Raw genomic sequence first — 23,092 nt, forward strand, 5'->3', positions numbered from 1 at the left:
GTGTATTTATTTACATTCGCAACTACTGTATGCTGTAAACTATCACAATTCATCACAGACACCTGAATGTCTGGACCTTGGTAAAAATTGGTATAAAACTCAGTTGTAATGGTTTTTTCCTCTCAATATTTGTATTGAATTGGCAGTAGTCAGTATTTCTAAATGTGTGGATCAGTGTTGGTACTAGTACTAGAACCTAGATCTCACCATACTGTCAAACAATAGTGGTGATATATGAACGTATGCGAAACAATAAAACCTGAAAGACTGAAACACACACTGAGCTTCAAGTAACACTTTTCTTACCGTCTTTGTACCTCTGAAGGCAGCAGATCTTGAAATTATCGGCAGGAATCTTGTACAACTTGGAAAAACTGGAAATCTCTTGAGGAATTAAGGAGACTGGCCAGCATGGTATCAGAAGTAATTTTATTATAAACATGCCGTACATACTCATACGTCTGTAAACTAACAATGGACAATTTTCCTTTCACAGGCACAGTTTGCCACCGCCACTTTCGTAATTTTTGAGAAACTATTACGTTTACAAAGAAATCTAATGGACATTCGAAATATTGAAAAGCAGTGGAAAGAGAATTGTTTCATTAAAAAATTGAAAGCTTATTTTTGACCAAAGCGTACAATTTTAATAACATGATTCATATTTCTTCTTTTAAGAGAGAAATCATTCTTTGCATCATTCATTCCATAGTACTACCATATTCAAAGTTAAAGACGATAAATAAATAAATATATGAAAAACAATCGTTTCATATTTATGTGTAACACTTGAATTTTAAGCAATTGAATGTGTGTTGTTACTTACGTTTATAGTAGAAGACTACAGCCAAGGAATTAAAATTTCGAAAAAAATGTATAAATAAGCATTCTAAGAGACTAGATTACTGGTATATTGGATACAACCTAATTTTATTCGTGATTTAACATTTGTATTTAGCTGCACCAGAGATACAATTCAAAATTTCGTGATGTACTGTAAAAGTCAATACGTAACAGTTTTCACGAATTCTTCAGCAGTGCAGTGTTCTTCAGAACTGTCGGCGGAATCGAGGGTTTAGATCATAACACCATTATTATGACTTGATTCAAATTCTATTTTCGCAATAGAATACGAAGAGTTTATTATTGTAAATGAAACACGTGAGTAACACGGTTAAGTAAATTTGTGTTTCAGGGGAAGTGAACCAACATATTTCTTTTATAGCAGGTTAATGACGTACAGAAACATCACTTTTCTGTTGCGGTACAGTCACTTTTGTTTGACAGGTGCTGTAAGATACCTGGACATTAGGAAGATGAGTTTCTGCAGATGACAGTATTCTACTGATCCTCCATCTTCAAAATCTTGTATATCAGGTGACACAAGGGTCTCACATCCGGTATAAAGCTTTACACAATAGTACACAACTTTACAGTACTTATTAAATCATCTACATTGTATATTACACGTTTTCTTACTCTTACAACAATAATCGACACGTATCACAGAAAACACTTATGTATATGAGAATAATTTACAAAGTTTGCGATAAAAGGAAACGTACCACAGTACACACATAGCTGTAATTAATGTAATAAGAAATACGTAAAGAATAAAGCGAATATCAATTAAGAATACAGACTTGATTAAATTATTTTACTTCTCTATACTAAAATGGCGAGAGGAATTGGTAAGGCCAGCAGCGATAACGCTGTTAAATTTCGCCCACTGCGTTCCGCTGACAACCTGAAAAAAAAAGAAAAAAAAACAATTGTTACTGCTTTCCTTTAAAGATTTTATTTTTTTTTTAATTTATCAGTGTCGCTTGTTCATGGTCTGGCAACTAAATAGGGTCACAATATTTTTACTTTTTTGGAAGTGCAGATCTCTCGCCCAATTAACGGGCTCATTGGCAGATAGGCTCTATTTGACGGAAGTGAGGTGACAGCTTAATGTTACTCCACAAAGAAGCCATTAGGAACGAATCTAATGCCTATCTGGACAAACGAGGGGTTGGAGGCGGGGGAGGAGAAAATCGACCTCGGCCTTTTGGACGAATCATCTCTGTATCATCCTGAAGTGATTTAGAGATACCACTGAAAACCTACACGACGGTGGCGCGGCAGCGATTTTGAATCTGTCCCTCCCAAATACTAATCGATTACCTTCATCACAGTATCACCTCGCTCGGTGAGGTCTTCCCCATTCCCATTATAGTTATGTACAGCCTAATATAATATAATATATTAATTAAACTGAATTACCGTTTTGAGTGATACAGCACATTCTCAATGAACGATGTGGTACTGTGGTAAGATATTGCACTTTAATTCGGGATGACCGTGGTCTAAACTTCTGTCTGGCTTTTCTGATTTGAATTTTCTGTGGTTTACTTGAATCACATCACGCAAAAGCTACGATTATGCAAGACTGACGTGCCTATCCCTTGGCTATTACTATTAACCGCAGATAAGTGGTTCGTCGCCAATGGCCAGAATATGATTGGAGAATTTGATTTAGCGTTGTTGTTCCCTGGACTAGTCTGTCACTGCCATCAATAACACTTTCGTACATTATTGTTGTTAAAACAAAAACCAACGTCGCAGATTATTGTATTGTCATTTATGTCAGATTCACTCTCAGTTCGTACAACGAATTATAATTCTTTAAATATTTTAATAATTTGGAAAGATTTTTAGACTGCATTTGTGCCGCAAAGATGTGCAACCAAACATCTATTGTGCTTCAGTTTAATTACAAAGAAAATAATTGGCTCTTCTGTATGTTGCAATCACTATTTAAAGGGAAATAAGGAAACTATTTTTTCATTGCATTACACGTGTATTACATTATTTAGTTGTTCCTATGTAGTTCTCATACTTTGTACAAGACGCGCAGCACAAAGAATGCCTGAATACTTCAGAGTCCGCAGTTCGTGGTCGTGCGGTAGCGTTCTCGCTTCCCACGCCCGGGTTCCCGGGTTCGATTCCCGGCGGGGTCAGGGATTTTCTCTTCCTCGTGATGACTGGGTGTTGTGTGCTGTCCTTAGGTTAGTTAGGTTTAAGTAGTTCTAAGTTCTAGGGGACTGATGACCATAGATGTTAAGTCCCATAGTGCTCAGAGCCATCTGAACCATTTGAATACTTCAGAGAATCAATGTATATAAACTATAAATGGTTTTCATCCTATTTCAGACCATTCCTCGTAATGAAACCGCCCCATTCCGTTGAGATGTAGGAATAATGGTAACGGCTGACATTTTCCGATACAATCCACAACACCTCGATAATATACAAATCCAGCAGTTGTGAAGTGGAAGAAATACTTGTTATTTTACCTTCATAGAACATTTCCATAAAGGGAACGTGGGTATTATTTTCTTGGAACATGCAGTCTGCTACTGGGAAAATGAACTGTGTCATCTGATAAACATGCTCATCTTAAATGGTTCATCGACCTTATCATTGATAGTCATAGCAGTAAGAACAAAAACAAGGTTGACAGAAAGCATAGAGTTGTAAAATATAAACGAGAACAACACAGAAACGCCAAGAACACATAAGACAGGTATAGCTAACCTATTAATTCTTAATAAAGAATTTAAACATTTAAATCCATTTAAACATTATTTTAATAAAAATAATACGAAAAACGTAAATAAAGGACTGTTTCAAGTTTGACACAAGGTACACAACTCAGATTCACTTATTTTAAGGCGCAAAATAATTCTAAGAGGGTAAAACTAATATTAATTTGACTAGTTGGTACTTACGCGTCAAAAATCAATGGCTGTAGTTTACTAGTCTTTTAAAGTAGAGTAATGTGCAATATATATGGTCTCATCAACGAAATCAATGAAAGGTGTCTACTAACAAATAAAGAAATGAATAACAAGTTAGAAAATGAAGGAATTGTCAGGTTTTTGTAATCGCAAGCTAAGATGGCTGGGTGACCTACAGGGAATAGGAGATTACACCTGAAAAAAAAAATAGTAGGGAAAGAATGTTTGTGATGGAAAAAATTGTGGAATAAAATATAGTTGATAATACGATATTACAAAGAGCTAGAAGTACTGAATATGTATGGCTGGAAAGAGAAAGCCAACAACAGAGAGACACGTAGGTAAATGGTGGCAGAAACCAGAGCATACACTGGACTGTAGAAACATGTGCGGTGAAGCAGAAAATTAGCCCTGGTAGTTAGTTTACTCATCAAGGGAACCGCCGAGCCTGTGCCCACCACCTCCCCCGCCACCCATCCTCACTTCTTGAAACACGACGAAAAGTTATGGAATAGAGTCTAGAGCATTGGTGCAAGGTCTTATGATTAAGAACTTTGTGCCTTTGCCGGTCAAATACTGGTGGTGCAAATTTCTGCCACCACCAGGGTTCAAAATGGCTTGCTCTGGAACAAGTGTCGATGAATTAGCGTGCATTAGAACACTGGCTCTGGAGACTGGTCTTCGGTGGTAGTATACAAAAAATAATTTATGGTTCAAATCTGTTAGACAAGGAAAAGGAAGAACTGTTTATATGGCAACAAGGAAAAAAAAAGGCCCAAAACTTGAAAGCAGGGCCTGGTAATCATCAGTTACATTACTGAATATACATGTACTAACCTTCAATCGTGGTTGAGTAGAGTGTTGGTCACCTCAGAGATTGACAGCAAAGGACTCCCGTCCGGTTTATCTGTGGATAGCCGCTGTCGTTGACTGAGGTGCTGAAACCAGTACAGCAACGAACAACTTTAGAACACTGTCGAAGCTTTTTGGAGCATAGTATAACTAAATGGCTATACGATCAACTAACAGCTAATTTCCTATTACGAAATTACTGTAGATGACACCTAGACTTCTGGTTGATAGCTGCTAAGAGCGCGGAGCAAAGTTACGCTAGCAAGTTACTTTCCTTGCAAATCTATTTTGGGGCGTTTACTGTAAGCTGTTAATACAAGTTTCTAAAAGATGTGCGGAAATTTCCCTTGAAAACTTGCATTGCATTGCATTGCATTGCATTGAACAGAAATGAATTTCCAGAGACGTACTGTACCTTTATTGTATGAAAAATGTGTAACAGCCTGTGTTCTAAAACTGCATTTGTTACGCGAAACAGCGGTCGTAAATTCCTATTCCACTGCTAATTCTTTGCTTTTGTAATAAACTAACTGTGACGATAATAACCACCAAAGCTAAGGGCAAGCTAAGAGCACATTACTCAGTAGCCACATTACATGCTTTATGTCTCTTTTTCCAGTTGGAGCAAGCATAATGTTTCAGTGCTACAAAAACGATTCACGATGGGCATTAAACATTTCCCAAGTGACGTCGGTGAATGATGAGATTATTTTTCTACAAAATCGTACGCATTCTCTCTCTAAGTATAACGGGAGGGTAAAATACATCTTCCATTTTTTCGCTTTTCTCACAAGCGTTTGAAAATAAATTTCCTGCTGTTTGACCTAGGTCTACAATTATCTTTTTCGATGACATTCAGAAACTAAAATATTGGTTGTGTAGGCCATTGAGACACTTGATAAACTGACACGAATTGTTGTATTTCGTTGCTAATTTTCTTGCATGTTTAGTATTACATCTATGAATACTATATGTGACAAACATTTGCTGTTTGAAAGAAAAGGGATTATGCATCTCATAGAAAGGTCTGATTCCAAGAAGTAGCAAAGTGTACCCATTCTAATTTTTTGCCTAGTTTTTTTATTTAGTTCAGTTAAAAAAATCGTAATCCAATTGAAAACTGAAATGACGTATACAAAAATAAAAATTGGGACGGAAACAAGCTCACTCTAGAACGGAACTGTGTGATATACTGGTTAAAAGCGGGTCATTGAAATAATGTTTAAGTTAATATACGAAGATATTACGGAAGAAGTCCGCGGTTTTTTATGTGGGGCAGATCAGCTTACTGAAATTGTGGGGTCTACTTTGAGATATACAACAAACATTTCGGCTTAAATTACATATTTTAGGCACAGATTGTTTTAAACAAAGAACTGAAGTCTGTTTGAAGTCGATAAGAGATCCTTGCCGTAGTTATTAATGAGACAGTTTCATGTGCGAGTCACTGCGTGTAACATACGTAATTTGTTGACTGACGCAAAAATTTGTTTCATTTAAGATCAATGCCTAATTATTAATCGCAGCCCAATCACTGTTTTAAATTATGGACTGTATTGTAACAACAGCGCTGACCTAAACAGTAAACATTTTACGTAAATCGTAAAATTGTGCATAACTTAATAAATAGAAAATATACTAGCGGGAGACAAATATGCTGAGCAGAGCTTTAAAAGAGTCGGTTAGGATACCCGGATACTGCGTAGTGTACTTTTCTGTGACAATTGGGGTCAACCAATCAGTGTTACTATAAAAAGAAGGTAAGAAGGAAGGAAGATTACAATTTAATGTCCAATCGACGTCAGGGCTATTAGCGATCAATGGTACAGGAAAAGAAAATGTGTTGCTCAGAACTTCTAGAAATATCAGCTACACGTGTGACTGTAAAAGTATAGGTGCTCCAGTAGTCAAGGTGTTTAGTGCTGACGTCTGCATCGGTAAGCGTCGAGATTATATGATGCCTCAGCAGCACGGCCTGCCGGGACCTTACATTTGTAATCTACGAATCACTGTCAGCTGTTGCGAAGCTGACAAATACTTTTTATTGCAGCAAACGTTAAAATTTCTTGCCTTTGTGCCTCTGTTATCTGCGGAAGTGATATGGCTGCACCTGAGAATATTCGTGGATTTCACCCTGATCATTGTGTCTTAGACTTCTCTAAGCATGTTTTTGCTGGATATTAGGAGGCTTTCGTCGAGTGTGTAAAAACTGAGATTTGTCAGCATTTCAGTATACAAGCTACTCTTTGTGGAAGTATTAACTTGCTGAATAATCATTTTGGGACTCGATAAAAATATTGTTGCTATATTCGGCCATTTCTTCACGGTTGTCTGTTTAATGGCGTTTGTTGTATATGGGAATAATAATTAACAGTTTGTTCGAACACCATTTTAATTTGTTTCTTATGAGGGGCTTTGAGTACCAATTGAGGCATCTTCAATGATTTTTATTCCTCGTATCTGCAATCTGTATTCATTCGGTGTTCTGTCTGTTTTTCTGAATTCAGAACCATGAAACTGCCTTTTGTATATGTGTGTACTGCAGTACATGGTTCTGAGTACGAACGGGAGAAAGAACCGCCTAAAGCAATGGAGCAAAGCATGTTTGGTTAAGATATGAAACAAAATTTGGTTGAAAAAAGGTTATTTTTGTCTAAGCAAGGGTTTCCAACCTGTTAGCTTTCTTGGACCATATCGAAAGGAAAGAAAGGGGGACGGAGGAAGGAGGATGGATCAATGAGAGAATTGCATGGCAGGAGTTTCAAATTGAAAATATTCAATTTATCGTAACTTTAGTTGAACGGAATTTTATGAAATTTTCCTTCATTTTAGGAATCGTGAGAGAGAAGCTCACTTCTAGGTTGGGTCGCATTCGGCGCGTGGGCAGCGGGTTGGACACACCTGGCCTAAAGTGATGTAGAGAACTTTGTACTGAACTGATTCTTAACTTTGTCTCTAGAATAAATCTGGTTTGTTACTTGAATCAAACTTTTCATCTGTTATGCTTATCATTTGTTTTCGTTTCTAATGCGTTGAAGATGGTAATAGGTTAAGTAAGGGTTGATGATCTGTAAAAGAAGAACGAATAGAAAATGAAAAAAAATGTATTTTAGTTGAAACTTCCTGGCAATTTAAAACTGTGTGCCGGACCGAGGTTCGAATTCGGGACATTTGCCTTCCGCGGGAATGTGCTCTATCAACTGAGCTACCCAAGCACAACTCCTCAAAGCTTTACTTCCGCCAATATCTCGTCTCCTACCTTCCAAACTTCACAGAAGCTCTCATGCGAAACTTGCAGAACTAGCACTGCTGGAAGAAAGGATATTGCGGAGACATGGCTTTGCAAAACCGGGGGGATGTTACCAGAATGAGATTTTCACTCTGCGGCGGAGTGTACGTTAATATGAAACTTCCTGGCCGATTAAAACTGTGTGCCGGACCCCAGACTCGGCTCCGAGTTCGAGTCTCGGTCCAGCACACAGTTTTAATCTGCCGGGAAGTTTCACATCAATGCACACTCCGCTGCAGAGTGAAAATCTCATTGTGGAGTTCGTTAGTTGTTTGAAACACGTACATTTTCACTTAATTTTTCCAAATAGATACCATCCATTTAAAACAATTTATATCGTGAAACGCCGGCCGGTGTGGCAGAGTGGTTCTAGGCGCTTCGGTCTGGAACCGCGCTACCGATACGGCAGCAGGTTCAAATCCTGCCTCGGGCATAGATGTGTGTGATGTCCTTAGGTTAGTTAGGTTTAATTAGTTTCTAAGTTCTAGGGGACTGATGACCTCAGATGTTAAGTCCCATAGTGTTCAGAGCCATTTTTTATATCGTGAAACAAGATTACTTAAATCTCGCGTAATTTCTCCGCTAGAGAGTGTCCTGTCTTTTTTGCAATGTAGTTTTTAACTCTCACCTTTCGTGAAATTTACACTGAATATTTCTGAACTGCCTCGACAGCACTGTACTAAGGCGCAATAGTTTTTTTTCTTTTTAGGGCGCAAAAACAATTAGGGTCATACTCGCCAAGAAATACAGTGTTGGAAAAGAGATCCTAATCTCATCATTCTCCGTCGTCAGCCTGAAAGACAAGTGGCAGATCTGAAAATATTTGATAGTCTTTGCGCTCTCCACGAAATCAGTCAAAATTTTGGAAAGAGAGTCCTTTTACCACCGTTTTTCTTTGTTTGCCTGAATGTGAAGTGGAATGATGCACAGAACTAAATGGAGGAAAGATTGCATCCGGCGACGAGATCACTGGAAACGGGGTTGAAGTTCGGATTAGAGAAGAATACGGAAAGAAAGCGGCCGTGACCGTGAAATACGGGTGGTCTCAGTACGTGTCTAAAGCGAGTTAGGGAAACCACAGAAAATCTAGAACTGTATGGCCGGATGGGGATTCGAATCGCCGCTCTCTCGAATGCAACTCCAGTGGCTTAGTGCACCATCTCGCACGGTAACGCTAAGTTCTGAAGTACAAAACTCCAAAATCTGTATCTAATGCTGAGGAGGGGAAGAAATATCTGCCTTTGTACAAAAGCAGTCTGAAAACGAACGCGCAGAGCTGTTAAAATTTACGGACATCGTCACACACATGAGCTACGATAACCTAGCGTTCCGTTGATACTTTCTGAAATTTAATGACGATGTTGCTAATTGTTAAGTAATGATTTTAATTCAGTTTGAGACTCATGCGACCAGAGAGCTCATCATACAAATGGTCTACCCTGTCAGTCCAAAATGTTTCGAGACTGGATTAATAAAGAACAGAGAAACGTTGAGATGGTGGTTTTAATGCTTCAGGTGTTCTACGTAGTATATCTCCACTTGAGTACAACGCACAGAACATTCGTACAACCATGTGGACGTGTCAGGAAGGTGCTTCTTTGTGATGTTGTTCCATTCGTGCATCACTTTGGCGTGAAAGTCGGTTGTGTCGTCAAAGCGTTGGTCCTTCATTTGAATTTCTGCACTGCGTCATTTTGTGGTGGGTTCTTATTGATGACACCAAGTCTCGTCCTCTATGATGATTTTTTACAAAAAAAGAATTGTCCGCGTTTTGCATTTCAATCAAGTCGCGGCACGCGCCCAAACACTGTTGTTTTGGTTCGAGAGTCAAGGTGTGTGGGACGAACTTTGCACCCACTTTTTCTTCTTCAGAACATTCTGGAGAATGCCTTGAACAATTGTTTTAGAGATGTGGCTCCACTGCAGTTTGTGACATAACAACGCTGACACACTATGGTCCAACATCCACTACTTTACACTGCCTGCTCACCGTCCTTGGTTCAAGCTGCCACCGTAATTACTGCGCTGACATCACTTACACGTCAAGAATGTAATCAGTCTCGGATCTTTTTGGATGGACGGTGTACTTCACTTAACTTCAAGAGACCATTGCTTTCGTTTCCTTTTTCTTACTGCGGTATGGTCAGACGTATCATACGACTGAATGTAAATTTCGGCCAGTTTTCCTCTCTTAGTTCGAGCAGCATCGTGGTACATTTTTTGACATTGGATCTGATCCCGTGAAGGTGGAAAGGAATTTACAGCCGTCACTAAACAAGCAGTTGGCTGTTACGTCACAGTGTGGTCACACTACGAGTGTTCTTGCCTTCTTCATAACCGGCGCAAGTAGCCAGTAACTGGGGGAACCGTGATTTCAAATGGTAGGCGAACCACTGAATGCTTCCTCATCTTTACCACCTCATTAGGGAGGAGAGGGCTTCAAATCTCCATTCACTCACTCTGATTTAGATTTTCAGTCATTTTCCTATATCAGTTAAGGAAAATGCATAGACTGTTCTTATCCATACTGCAACCGTTTCCTTCTACCACTCCCCTTCAACTGAGTTGGTGCTCTATCTCTAATGATCTCGATATCGACGAGAAGTTAAAATGTAACGTCCCTCTCTGCTTCCCTTTCTTCCTTCCTCGAACTTCACAACTGAATAGTTCGTTTATTTTGACATTCAGTATACAGAGTGTTTCTAAATTTCCCTTCAGAACCCTGGAACTACCAGGGATTCTGCATAGACAGTGTTTTGATCACGGTCCCATCTATGAAGACACCACGTGTCGGTGACAGAGGTAAAAGATTGTCTTCCACTCTTCAGCGCCTGCTGGATGTAAGAGTGACAGTAATTTAGCATGGCACGGATAGTTATTACATTTGCAACCAACTAAGCAATGTACTAACAAGGGAACCTCCCCATCGCACCCCCCTCAGAATTAGTTATAAGTTGGTACAGTGGATAGGCCTTGAAAAACTGAACACAGATCAATCGAGAAAACAGGAAGAAGTTGTGTGGAACTATGAAAAAATAAGCAAAATATACAAACTGAGTAGTCCATGTGTAAGATAGGCAATATCCAGGGGGGGGGGGGGGGGTGTAAAACCATGAGCGCCGTGGTCCCGTGGTTAGCGCGTCCAGCTGCGGAACGATAGGTCCTTGGTTCAAGTCTTCCCTCGGGAGAAAACTTTAATTTTTTATTTTCAGACAATTATCAAAGTCCAGGCACTCACATATAATCAACTTCGCTCTCCAAAATTCCAGGACATGTTCAGATTTGCTTGGACATATGCAGGATTTGACGTTCTACACTCGTAAAAATTTGAAAACGTTAAAACATATGTTTTGACAGAGCACAGACAAAACTGTGAAACTGTTGCATTCATTTGTTGCAGTTTATGTGACAAACTCTTATGTTTTCACACTTTTTGGGGAGTGATTATCACATCCACAAGAAAACCTAAATTGGGCAAGGTAGAAGAATCTTTTTACCCATTTACCAAGTGTACAAGTTAGGTGGGTCGACAACATATTCGTGTCATGTGACGCACATGCCGTCACCAGTGTCGTATAGAATATATCAGACGTGTTTTCCTGTGGAGGAATCGGTTGACCTATGACGTTGCAATCAAATGTTTTCGGTTTCCATTGGACAGGCACGTCCTTTCGACTACTAATCGCACGTTTTTGCGGTGCGGTCGCAAAACACAGACACTAAACTTATTACACTGAGCAGAGACGTCAATGAACGAACGGACAGATCATAACTTTGCAAAAATAAAGAAAGTAAACTTTTCACTCTAGGGAAGATTTGAACCAATAACCTCTCGTTCCGTAGTTGTTCACGCTAACCACGGGACCACGGCGCTCATGAACTCGGACTCTCCTAGATGTTGCCTATCTTGCACATGGACTACTCAGTTTGTATATTTTGCTTAGTTTTTTCATAGTTCCACACAACTTCTTCCTGTTTTCTCGATTGATCTGTGTTCAGTTTTTCAAGGCCTATCCACTGTGCCAACTTATAGCTAAATCTGAGGGGGGTGCGATGGGGAGGTTCCCTTGTAAGAATGCCCAGCGCTAACGGTCTTTGTAATCGTCGAGCGGGATGCGAATCACCAGTGGCACATGAATGCTATACAACCAGTGTGCAACTTCACATTATGTGTGACAGCTCCCTAGGTTTCAGGCTAGAAATCCGAAAGTTTTTGGGTTTATCCATGGCTAACGCTATGACTGCTCTAACACCCAACTTCACTTTCACCTCTGGCAATATTTTGTATATGTGATGATACCAAGATTCTACGGATCATTCGGTTTTCAGCTAACAGGACGACATAAACCTACCATACCTTAAAATATCATGTTTAGTAAAGCACTGTGGTAACAAATCAACCAGTGTAATGATGACTGCTTTCCTTCTCACGTCGCGCTATTACAAGACAGTAGACGGCAATAGATTGTGAAGATTTGGACGTTACATACCAGCACAACCTGCTGAAGTGAGTGGGCATGCGCCATCTAATCGGTGTTACCAGACTACTCTTACTGCTGAAACGACTTTAATTTGAGACAAGTGTTCACATAGTTCCACATTTTCCTGACTTGTGCTGGAGTTGCTACTCTTCGAATATTTGTCTGCATTTCTCTTTTGATAAATTACATTTTCCTTATCCGAATAAAAAAACATGTAGTGTACAAATCTTTAGACCATGGGGAAACAACACTTTAACGACGTAAGACCTGATACTAAAAGTGCAAAAGGAATAAAAAACACAATAAAACATCAAAAAATTCGTTGTTTCTGTTATATGAAAGTGAATATACAACGAAATTATATGAACAAGCAAAGTAACACGAAATACAAAATAATTAGTACACACTCCAAATATATAGCTACTCGTACAGGATTAGTATACGTGAAAGTGATTATTGCGTGCTACTACGACGTAAAAAAGGTCAAGAATCCAGGAAACAAACAAAAATCACTGTTAGATCATAATTTTTCATTATTTAATGCGAATAAAGGAATCAATATTTAAGAAAAGATCTGGTAAGTGCGTTCGGTGAACATGAGATTATGAAACCCCTAAAGTGTCGTAATTGTGAAAAAAAAAAGCCAAAGCATGATGACGAAGTGAAATTCTATGAGTGGAAACTGATAAGAGATTTTCTACTGTGACATAAACTGCAGCCTAAACGAGGATAAATACGACCGAAACGAAACTTTATACCATACCACAGATTAGGTACATGACAATACCCAAATGATTAGGGTTACAGAACTATACATGGCCTCTGATTCTGAGAATTCAGTTTGATGTGAAGTCCAAAAAGCTGCAATCAGAGCGTTTCTGCATTGTGTCAGACGACGAGGAGGTTCTGGATATATTCCTTGACAATGTTCCTCTACGTGGTTTGTATACTAGTCTACAAAACAGCAACAGTACTTACTGTAGGACAGCAACGAAAAAGTTACCGATCAGCCATATCCGGGGCAAACGAGCAGGCCAGGGAAACATAGTATCCATCGTTTTCCGACGAATGCTTACACATTCTATCCACTATTCTGCTGAAATATTGTATGCGAGAATACTAAATGGAAGATTAGTACATAGTACCTCACGCCCAAAAATCATCTTGATGAAGCGGTCAGCGAATTTTTGCAATTTACAATTTCATATAGAATCGGAATCAAGATGCAACGTGACTTTGCTTTGTATACACAAAGTATTACCAGAAAGGAAAATGGTATTCACTACCACAAAAAATCCTAAGGAGATGTGAGATGTAAACGTAGATTCGACTTTGCAGCCAGACATTCACTTCTTTATATTTTTAGATTTTTATCCTTTAACAAAAGAGAATTATTGACTTTTCTCGTCCTGTCTTCTCCCATATTTATGTTTGTTCATGCATCTGAAGTTTACACTTAAAGAGCGCCATGTGCACGAGAATAAGTAAATACCTGTTATTGAGTACCAGTTTCTATCACACAAATCATCATCAGTTCCATTAAAATCAAGCCACTGTAACTAACGTGGCTAATACTGTGACGTCAATAGTAAAATCTAATCTGACAAGGGAAGTCCACTAGGTTGGGATCACGGATTTACTTCAAACTTTGTACACTTTTAGTAGGCCATTAAAACAACATAATACGCTACGAGTAAGGTGCATTACTCTGGCAATTCCGAGAAAATCGCAAGAGAAATTTTACTCGTGTATTGTGTACCTGATGTGTCTGTGCGTAGATGCTAGACGTTAGGGTTCTTGGTGGTCAAGTAGTGCCGGCACGCTAGCTCAGCGTGTTCGGTCAGAGGGATAGTCGCCCTCTATAACAAAAAACTGAATAAATGGTTCAACGATGAACTTGAACCGGTATCGTGGGACGTCCGCCCCGAACTGATGGAACGAACCATCACGGAAAAGAGAGAGAGAGAGAGAGAGAGAGAGAGAGAGAGAGAGAGAGAGAGAAAGTGGTTAGACTTGGAGCTTCGAAAGACGAACGCACGTGAGCCGACGACTCGACTCCCGATGGAACCTTTAGTTCTTGCTATATTAGCAACATGTCACCGCTTCGCAAGTTAACTGTCAAATGGGACCTGCCTCTGTGTCTGCAGCTCAAAGCGTCGAGGTGCAAAGTAGCTCCGAATACCGTATCAGACTGCATGTGTAAGGGAGTTCGCAAATCCCGACAGACATACATTTTCAGGAACTGTATGCGTTTCTTCATTTTCTTGTCGGTAGTTATAAATATATTTGTTCTAATAATTAAATTTAATTAAAAATAGAAATTAATCAAACAACACGAAATTCACTGAAACTTGATGCAAATACACGTGTTTTTTAATTATATTACCTCTCAAATGTCATATAAATTAAATATTACTACCAGTTATGAAAACCGAGCGAGGTGGCGCAGTGGTTAGACGCTGGACTCGCATTCGGAAGGACGACGGTTCAATCCCGCGTCCGGCCATCCTGATTTAGGTTTTCCGTGATTTCCCTAAATCACTCCAGGCAAATGCCGGGATGGTTCCTCTGAAAGGGCACGGCCGACTTCCTTCCCCATCCTTCCCTAATCCGATGAGACCGATGACCAAGCTGTCTGGTCTTCCCCAAACCAACCAACCAACCAACCAGTTATGAAAGAAACATAGGTCAAAAATTATGTTTGAAAGGGAGTCGAGTCGTTGCCTCATACACGTTCATCTAACAAAGCTCGAAGACTAACCGACTGGACCACCATGAACTCTAAACGTCCAGCACCAACGCACAGATACATCAGGTACATAATAGACGCGTAAAACTTCTCTTGCGATTTTCTCGGAATTGTCAGATGTAATGAATCATCCTCCTGTAGCATTATCTTTTTTTTTTATATAGAGATAACCGATACCATGTATAACCTCGAATCTCGCATAGGTTAAAATAATCTCAGCTGTTTCATTAAAAGAATTCATAAGATTTTGTATACGATGTATTATATTTCAGGCTAAAATGTATAAAAACGAAATTAATGTATTACAATCGATATGTACTAACAGCTAATATTACACTTATTTTAAAATATTTGAAATTACAAAATTTGTGGTATACTTAAAATTCATATTATTAATTGCGCAATAAAACGCTAATTATTACATTTGTTTCTGGATTTAATTGTGAAATAATGATATAATTTGGTAAAGATTTTTCTCCTGTCGAGAAAGTTTGCATACTCTTTTGCCTTATAATGTTGTTGTTGTGGTCTTCAGTCCTGAGACTGGTTTGATGCAGCTCTCCATGCTACCCAATCCTGTGCAAGCTTCTTCATCTCCCAGTACTTACTGCAACCCACATCCTTCTGAATCTGCTTAGTGTATTCATCTCTTGGTCTCCCTCTACGATTTTTACCCTCCACGCTAAATTTGTGATCCCTTGATGCCTCAGAACATGTCCTACTAACCGGTCCCTTCTTGCCTTATAAACTCTTGAGTTGCCTTATAAACTCTTTGAAAATTGTGAGTACTGCAAAATGTAAGGAGTGGAAACGCATGTATTTTGATAAACTTGACAACAAGACTGTAATTATTGGTTTTTTGAACGTGGAAATTGTAATGTCTGTGTGATTTAGAAGAATGGGATAAAATAAAAAGATATTCATAGCAACAGGCAACTCTTCAACAGTTATTTTGTCATAATGAACCTAAGAAATCGAAATTTTCAGCTGCATGAAAGTACTCCTAGACAAAACTTTGAGCCATCGACAACAACAACGGGATAATCAAGATAAGTAAAAAGTTCTTCCTTTATAATCTTAGTCCTCTCGTAATTTTTGAAAAATTTGTGCAAAGAACGAGACGTTTAATGGTGATGTGTGGTAGGGTAAGATTACACAGAGTTGCGCACCTCACTATTTGCACGTATGTTGTTTTCATGGCCTACTAAAGGTGCACAAAGTCTGAAGTAAATCTGTCATCCCAACTTCGTGGCCTCCTCTTGTGAGTAGTTATTTCATCAACACATCCAATAACAGAAAATCACGACATCGTAGCTATAATGCTATATTATTGGTGCTTTTATGTGTTCAAATACTTTATTTCGTGAAATGTTTGTTATGTTGAACAAAGGGTATATTTTTATGAGCCGCATCGTTTCACATTTATGACAATCATTCCCTGGGCTATATCTTCACCATAGAAACTGATGGCAGTGCTCCCCAATGTACTGTATCTGATCAAAAGTATGCGAACACCCTTTGTAATACGGAATTGACCACTAGATGGCACGACAGATGGACTCGCCAACATAAAAGGAGGCAGAGAGTGTCGTGTTGTTAGGAGAGAATCAGTAACCGCAAAATGGGTCGGTCCGGAGAGGTCAGTGGCTTCGAACGTGGACTAGTCACTAGATGTCATCGGAGTAACAAATCAATTAGTAAAATTTCAATCCTTTCAAAGCTGCCCAAGTTGACTGTTGACGACGTGACCGTGAAGTGAATACTCGCAGAAACAACACATGTGAACCAAGGCAGACCTCGTATCATCTACTGTCAGAGGGGCCCGTCGACCCTTGCAGAGGGTGATTGTAAGAAGTCACACGAAATCAGCGAAGGGAATCATTCGTGAATTTCAAAGCGGCGCCAGCAGCCCAGATAGCACAATGATTGTGAGTAGCGATTTCCAATGGTAGAGCAGCTCCTCATAAGCCATACAGTTCTACACTGAAGCGCCAGAGAAGCTGGTATAGGCATGTGTATTCAAATACAGAGATATGCAGACGGGCAGAATACGGCGCTGAGGTCGGCAACGTATATATAAGACAACAAGTGTCTGGCGCAGTTAGATCGGTCACTGCTGCTACAATGACAGGTTATCAAGATTTTAGTGAGTTCGAACGTGGTGTTATAGTCGGCGCACGAGAGATGGGACGCAGCATCTCCGAGGTAGCGATGAAGTTGGGATTTTCCCGTACGACCAGTTCACGAGTGTACCGTGAATATCAGGAATCTGGTAAAACATCAAACCTCCGACATCGCTGCGGCCGGAAAAAGATCCTTCAAGAACGGGACCAGCGAGGACTGAAGAGAATCGTTCAACGTGACAGAAGTGCAACTCTTCCCTAAATTGCTGCAGATTTCAATGCTGGGCCATCAACAAGTGTCAGTGTGCGAACCATTCAATGAAACATCATCGATATAGGATTTTGGAGCCGACGGCTCATACGCGTTCCCTTGATGACTGCACAACACAAAGCTTTACGCCTCAACTGGACCCGTCAACACCGACATTGGACTGATGATGACTGGAAACATGTTGCCTGGTCGGACGAGCCTCGTTTGTAATCGTATCCAGCGGATGGACGTGTACGAGTATGGAGATAGAGTCATGAATCCATGGACCCTGATTGTCAGCAGTGAACTGTTCAAGCTGGTGGAGTCTCTGTAATGGTATGGGTCGTGTGCAGCTGGAGTGATATGGGACCCCTGATACGACTAGATACTACTCTGACAGATGACACGTACGTAAGCGTCCTGTCTGATCACCTGCATCCATTCATGTCCATTGCGCACTCCGACGGACTTGGGCAATTCCAGCAGGACAAAGCGACACCCCACACGTCCAGAATTGCTGCAGAGTGGCTCCAGGAACACTCTTCTGAGTTTAAACACTTCCACTGGCCACCAAACTCCCCCGACATGAACATTATTGAGCATACCTGGGATGCCTTGCAACGTACTGTTCAGAAGAGATCTCCACCCCGTCGTACTATTACGGATTTATAGACAGCTCTATAAGAGTCGTACTGTCATTTCCCTCCAGCACTACTTCAAGCATTAGTCGAGTCCATGCCACGTCGTGTTTCGGCACTTCTGCTTGCTCGCGTGGGCCCTACGTGATATTAGGCAGGTGTACCAGTTTCTTTGGCTCTTCAGTGTATAATCAGTGCTAAGCGGTGCATGCAGAGGTGTAAAGGGCGACGCCGCGGGATACTGTATGACTGGAAACGAGTGATTTGGTGTGATGAATCACGCTATACGCTGTGGTAATCCGATGTAAGCTTTCGGATTTGACGAATGCGTGGAGGACGTTATGTGCCATCATGTGTAGTGGCAACAATGAACTGCAGAGAAGGTAGTGTTGGGGTATGGGGGTGTTTTTCTTGTTTAAGGTGTTGTCCCCTCACTGAGCTTAAGAGTACGCTCAATGTGGAGGGATATCAAAGCACTTTGCAGCATTGTGTACTGAGTACAGTAGAGGAACAGTTCGGAGATTATTATTTCTATCAGTATGACAAGGCATCCTATCACAAAGCAGCATATGCGTGGCAATGATTTGTGGACAATAAAATTTGTGAAATAGACTGGCCTGGCCAGAATCTCTTCCTGAACCCAATGGAAGGCCATTGGGAAGCGTCACAACTACGACTTCACTTCAGACCGCAGCGTCTAACATCATTACCTTCTCTAGTTTCTACTCTCGAGGAAAGAATGGGCTGCCATTCCTCCACAGACATTCCGACACCTTACTGAAAGTTTCCTAAGCCGAGTTTAGGCCGCCGTTAAGGCGAAGGGTGGGCACAGTCCATTTTGATGTCGAGGTGTGGGTGTCGACATACTTTTGATCAGATAGTGGAATTAACTGTACATGAAATGACAACGATCCTATGTGAATGCCTCATGCTAAAGCTGTAGTGATGTTGTGCAGTATAAACAATATTAATATCAACAGTGCGCGTTTTAATTTCTCTGACTGTAAATGCATAAAACATTATGTTGAAAAAGTTTTCTAAAATTATAGTTATTCTGTACTGAATACTATATGTAGTGCTATATCACCTACTGCAATACGTACTAATAACATAATGCAAGAAAGGATATTGTTAGGTAAAGTAAAGAAATTAGGTTACGAACCAATAATCATCTCTTAGAACTGAGTGTTATGTCTGCATACCCAGAAAGTGTTAAAAAAACTTAAAATTTATATTGCAGTTACTGTAATTAGTGAAGCACAAGCAGTTAAAGTTTGTCATGCATGTACTGCAGTAATTTACTGAATTACTTCTACAACAACTGCACGCAGTTATAAACATCTGCTTTATGAGCTGCTGTCATTGGTTGTTGTCAAATGATCTTATCATGTGCCGCGACACTAAATGCAGAGAATTATTGTAAGGCAACGTACTGAAACACGAGATGACATGCTGCATGAAAAAAATCCGCTCGCTGTACTATCATTTCCCGTGCAAAGTTAAAAAAAAAAAAAGAGAGTTGGTGTGGTATATTGTCGAAAAATGACGGATTAGACACATTAAGTCAATGGTGCACTATTTCTGTCTTTTGTGTCGCAGTGTTACTCAGCACTCGCTATATTTAAATAACAACATTATTTGTAAATCAGACGAGTGAGCAAACAAACAATGTAACTACGAAATGCCTGCAGTCGACAATCCGGTTGATAAAACTGACAAATTATGTATGTATAACAGATGACAGAATTACTACGTTGCATAACGTCAATGATTACGAATCAGTTTCTATTCTCACACGGCGCTGAATATTTTAAATTTCGTGAAACATAAAAATGTGCGTACAGAGCCGTATTACATCGTTAGTGTGGCTGTAAATTATTGTCAGCTACTCGTAAGTATCTTGTACATGCTGGACAGTTTAAAATTTCGAGAGAGGAAGAACTGACTGAAGTTAGCACTAACATATAACGTCCACTGCACCGACTAACATTATATCTGCTGTTTATCGTTCGAAACAATTTTATAAGATCTCGTGTGTAGCACCTGCTCTATTATAACGGGTTGAACGAGATGCACGAAAAAAATGCAGTCTGCTGGAAAGTGTTTGCTTTATGAGAAAAACAAAAACTTTTAGCAGACGTCTTCAAAGAATTGAAAGCCGTGTTTATCTGTGCTTTTATGTGACAAGCGCAGTGTGACAGTAGCAATACTATTTGATGTTTTGATATTTCGCATTTTCTGCAACTTTTAGACGTCTCTATATGTAGGCGACGCTGGACATAATTTGTTGGAATGATTTGATGGGATTTTCTTGTCACTGAGTACGTTCTTGTGGTATTGTGTTAAACAAGCGATGGTCGCAGACCGTAGAAACCGGCGGTACTATGACAGCTATAGTAGTACTACGGGGCTGTGTGCCACACGTGCGCACGTGTACGTGACATAGTTTACGTTTTATTTCCATTATGTAAATAATCCTGGATGCCGATTGCAAAAATTAATATACGGAAAGCAAAATAGGGAAGAAAAGCGTGCCTTTTGTTAGCGATCGTTAATTATTCAGGAAGCAGACGCAAGTCGAGCAGCGGAGGCTCATCTTCAGGTAATAGAAATGAGTCGCCTCGGCTGAATAAGTACAGTATTCATGAATGGTACCGCTACGGTCGCAGTTTCGAATCCTGCCTCGGGCACGGATGTGTGTGATGTCCTTAGGTTAGTTAGGTTTAATTAGTTCTAAGTTCTAGGCGATTGATCACCTCAGAACTTAAGTCGCATAGTGCTCAGAGCCATTTGAACCATTCACGAATGGTAACGACAGGCTCTTTTCCATATTATACTCAGTCGTATTACCATCATCAGCGGATCAAATTGAGGAACGTACAGAAAACGCGCCCGCGGATGTGACGCCGAGGTTGCGACTGCGCAATTCGACCGGCGCATATCCGAGTGTAAAGCTGCGCGCAGTTGCCGTACAGTAAGCTAGCAGCCACTTAAAGGCTAAAATAAAAGTGTAATGTTCACTCACTGGGGTGCGTGGTGGTGGTACGGAGTGGTGTAAGGATAGTACTGGTGGTACTGGTGCGCGGGCCATACCTCAGTGGCTGCGCCCGCCTCCGAGTAGGCTTGGTGCTGGGGATGCTGGGAGGGGTACTTATTCGGGGGCGAAACGGGCTCGGGCTTGGCCACGGTGCCCCACTTGCACGAGCTCCCACCCCCACCACCGACCGAGTTCATCTCGGCTAGCGACTTGAGCGGGTGGGCCGCCTTGTCCGACTGCGCGGGCGGAGGCGGCGCCGCGGTGCGGTACGGCGTCGCGCCGTTGCCCGCCGCTTGCGGCGCCGGCGTGGGCGGCGAGGGCGTCGACGGCGCGGAGGTGGCGGCGCTGCCCCACATGAGCACCGTCTGCCGCTCGCCGTAGTGCTGCGGCTGCTGCTGCGCGGGCGGCTGCGGGGGCGGCGGGGGCGGCGGCGCCGCCTGGTGGTGCTGCTGGTGCGCCAGCACGTCCGCCTTCAGCTCCTCCATCTTGGGCGTGACGAGGACCGCGCCGTCCGTCGCGGGCGAAGATCCCGCCGAGTTGGACGACGACACGGGGGAAGCCTTGGCGTCGCCGGCGGGGGTGGGCTGCGCGCCGGCCGGGTTGGCGGGCGGCTTGCCCGTCTGCAGCTCGACGGCGAGGGGCGAGGCGGCGTACGGCGCCGCGTCCAGGCACTTGGTGTAGGCGGCGCCGCCCCCGCCCCCTCCGCCGCCGCCGCGGTCCGCCAGCTGCTGGCACGCGTACAGCTTGTCGTCTTTGGCGAGGTGGTGGTGGTGGTGGTGGTGGTGGTCGTACGCGGGCAGGCTGCACGCGGCGGGCCGCGACGACATTTCCAGGAAGCCGTTGCCGACGTACGGGGTGGTCGCCGCCGGGTGGTACTCGGGGTAGTAGGTCCCCAGCGGCCGGTACTGGTGGAAAAGGTTGTCCGTGGCGAGGAAGCGGTTGTCGAGCGCGGTGCTCGAGTACAGGCTCTGGTGGAAGTTGGAGTTGGAGTGCCCCATGTAGGGCCCGAGGCTGGCGTCGCCGCCCGAAGCCGCCTGGTACGGCGCGGCGTACATGTTGTTGAGGTTGGAGTAGGCGGCGGCGACGGCGGCGGCGGCGGCGCTCGACGTGTCGACGTACTCGATGGCTGGGGCGGCGGCCGGCAGCTGCGCGGCAGACGTGGAGACCGCGGCCGCCGCCGCCGCCGCCGCAGACAGCTTGCGCTTGGTGCGGCACGTCGACAGGAAGTCGCGCAGCTGCGTCTTGTAGCGCCGGTTCACGCGCTGCGGCGTCGTCGACGTCGCCGACGGCGACCCCGCGTGCTGCGGCGTCGACACTCCCGACGTCACCACCAGCTGGTCCGCGTCCGCGAAGTAGCTGTTCGTCAGCCCCGCGTCTAAGTAGCTCACCTTGAAGTCCATGGTGCGCTTGCCGAGCAAATCGCGACCCTCCTCTTCCCTGTGTGCGGAAGAAAAGTCTCAGATCAAGGGTTCCTTAAGTAAATATACATCCAAGCGTGTCAAATCTAAATTTTATGGAAGGAATCTCCAACCTACACACACACACACACACTCACACAGATCACAGATATCGCAAATAAACATTAGATACGAGAGTTGCCCACAAACTAATGCACCGCATTTCTTTATCTCGATCGGAAACAATGCTATGAATGCGAAACGTTACGTATTTACACTACTGGCCATTAAAATTGCTACACCAAGAAGAAATGCAGAAGATAAACGGGTATTCATTGGACAAATATATTATATTAGGACTGACATGTAATTACATTTTCACGCAATTTGGGTGCATAGATCCTGAGAAATCAGTACCCAGAACAACCACCTCTGGCCGTAATAACGGCCTTGATACGCCTGGGTATTGAGTCAAACAGAGCTTGGACGGCGTG

General features: G+C 42.0%; 1 protein-coding gene across 1 annotated transcript in view; it reads right to left on the reverse strand.

Annotated features, from left to right (window-relative positions):
- Positions 1 to 412: 412 nt before the first annotated feature.
- LOC126249454 (circadian locomoter output cycles protein kaput-like) overlaps positions 413 to 23,092 on the reverse strand; it is an 830,365-nt gene continuing 807,685 nt past the window's right edge. The window contains exons 9-11 of the mRNA XM_049951107.1: positions 21,190 to 22,638; positions 4,620 to 4,720; positions 413 to 1,747 (exon numbers count right to left, since the gene is read on the reverse strand). Coding sequence (XP_049807064.1) covers positions 4,648 to 4,720; positions 21,190 to 22,638 — 1,522 coding nt within the window. The 3' untranslated portion in view covers positions 413 to 1,747; positions 4,620 to 4,647. The remainder of the gene's footprint in view (positions 1,748 to 4,619; positions 4,721 to 21,189; positions 22,639 to 23,092) is intronic.

Source organism: Schistocerca nitens, chromosome 3 (genome assembly GCF_023898315.1).
Source record: "Schistocerca nitens isolate TAMUIC-IGC-003100 chromosome 3, iqSchNite1.1, whole genome shotgun sequence".
Taxonomy (NCBI): Eukaryota; Metazoa; Arthropoda; class Insecta; order Orthoptera; family Acrididae; genus Schistocerca; species Schistocerca nitens.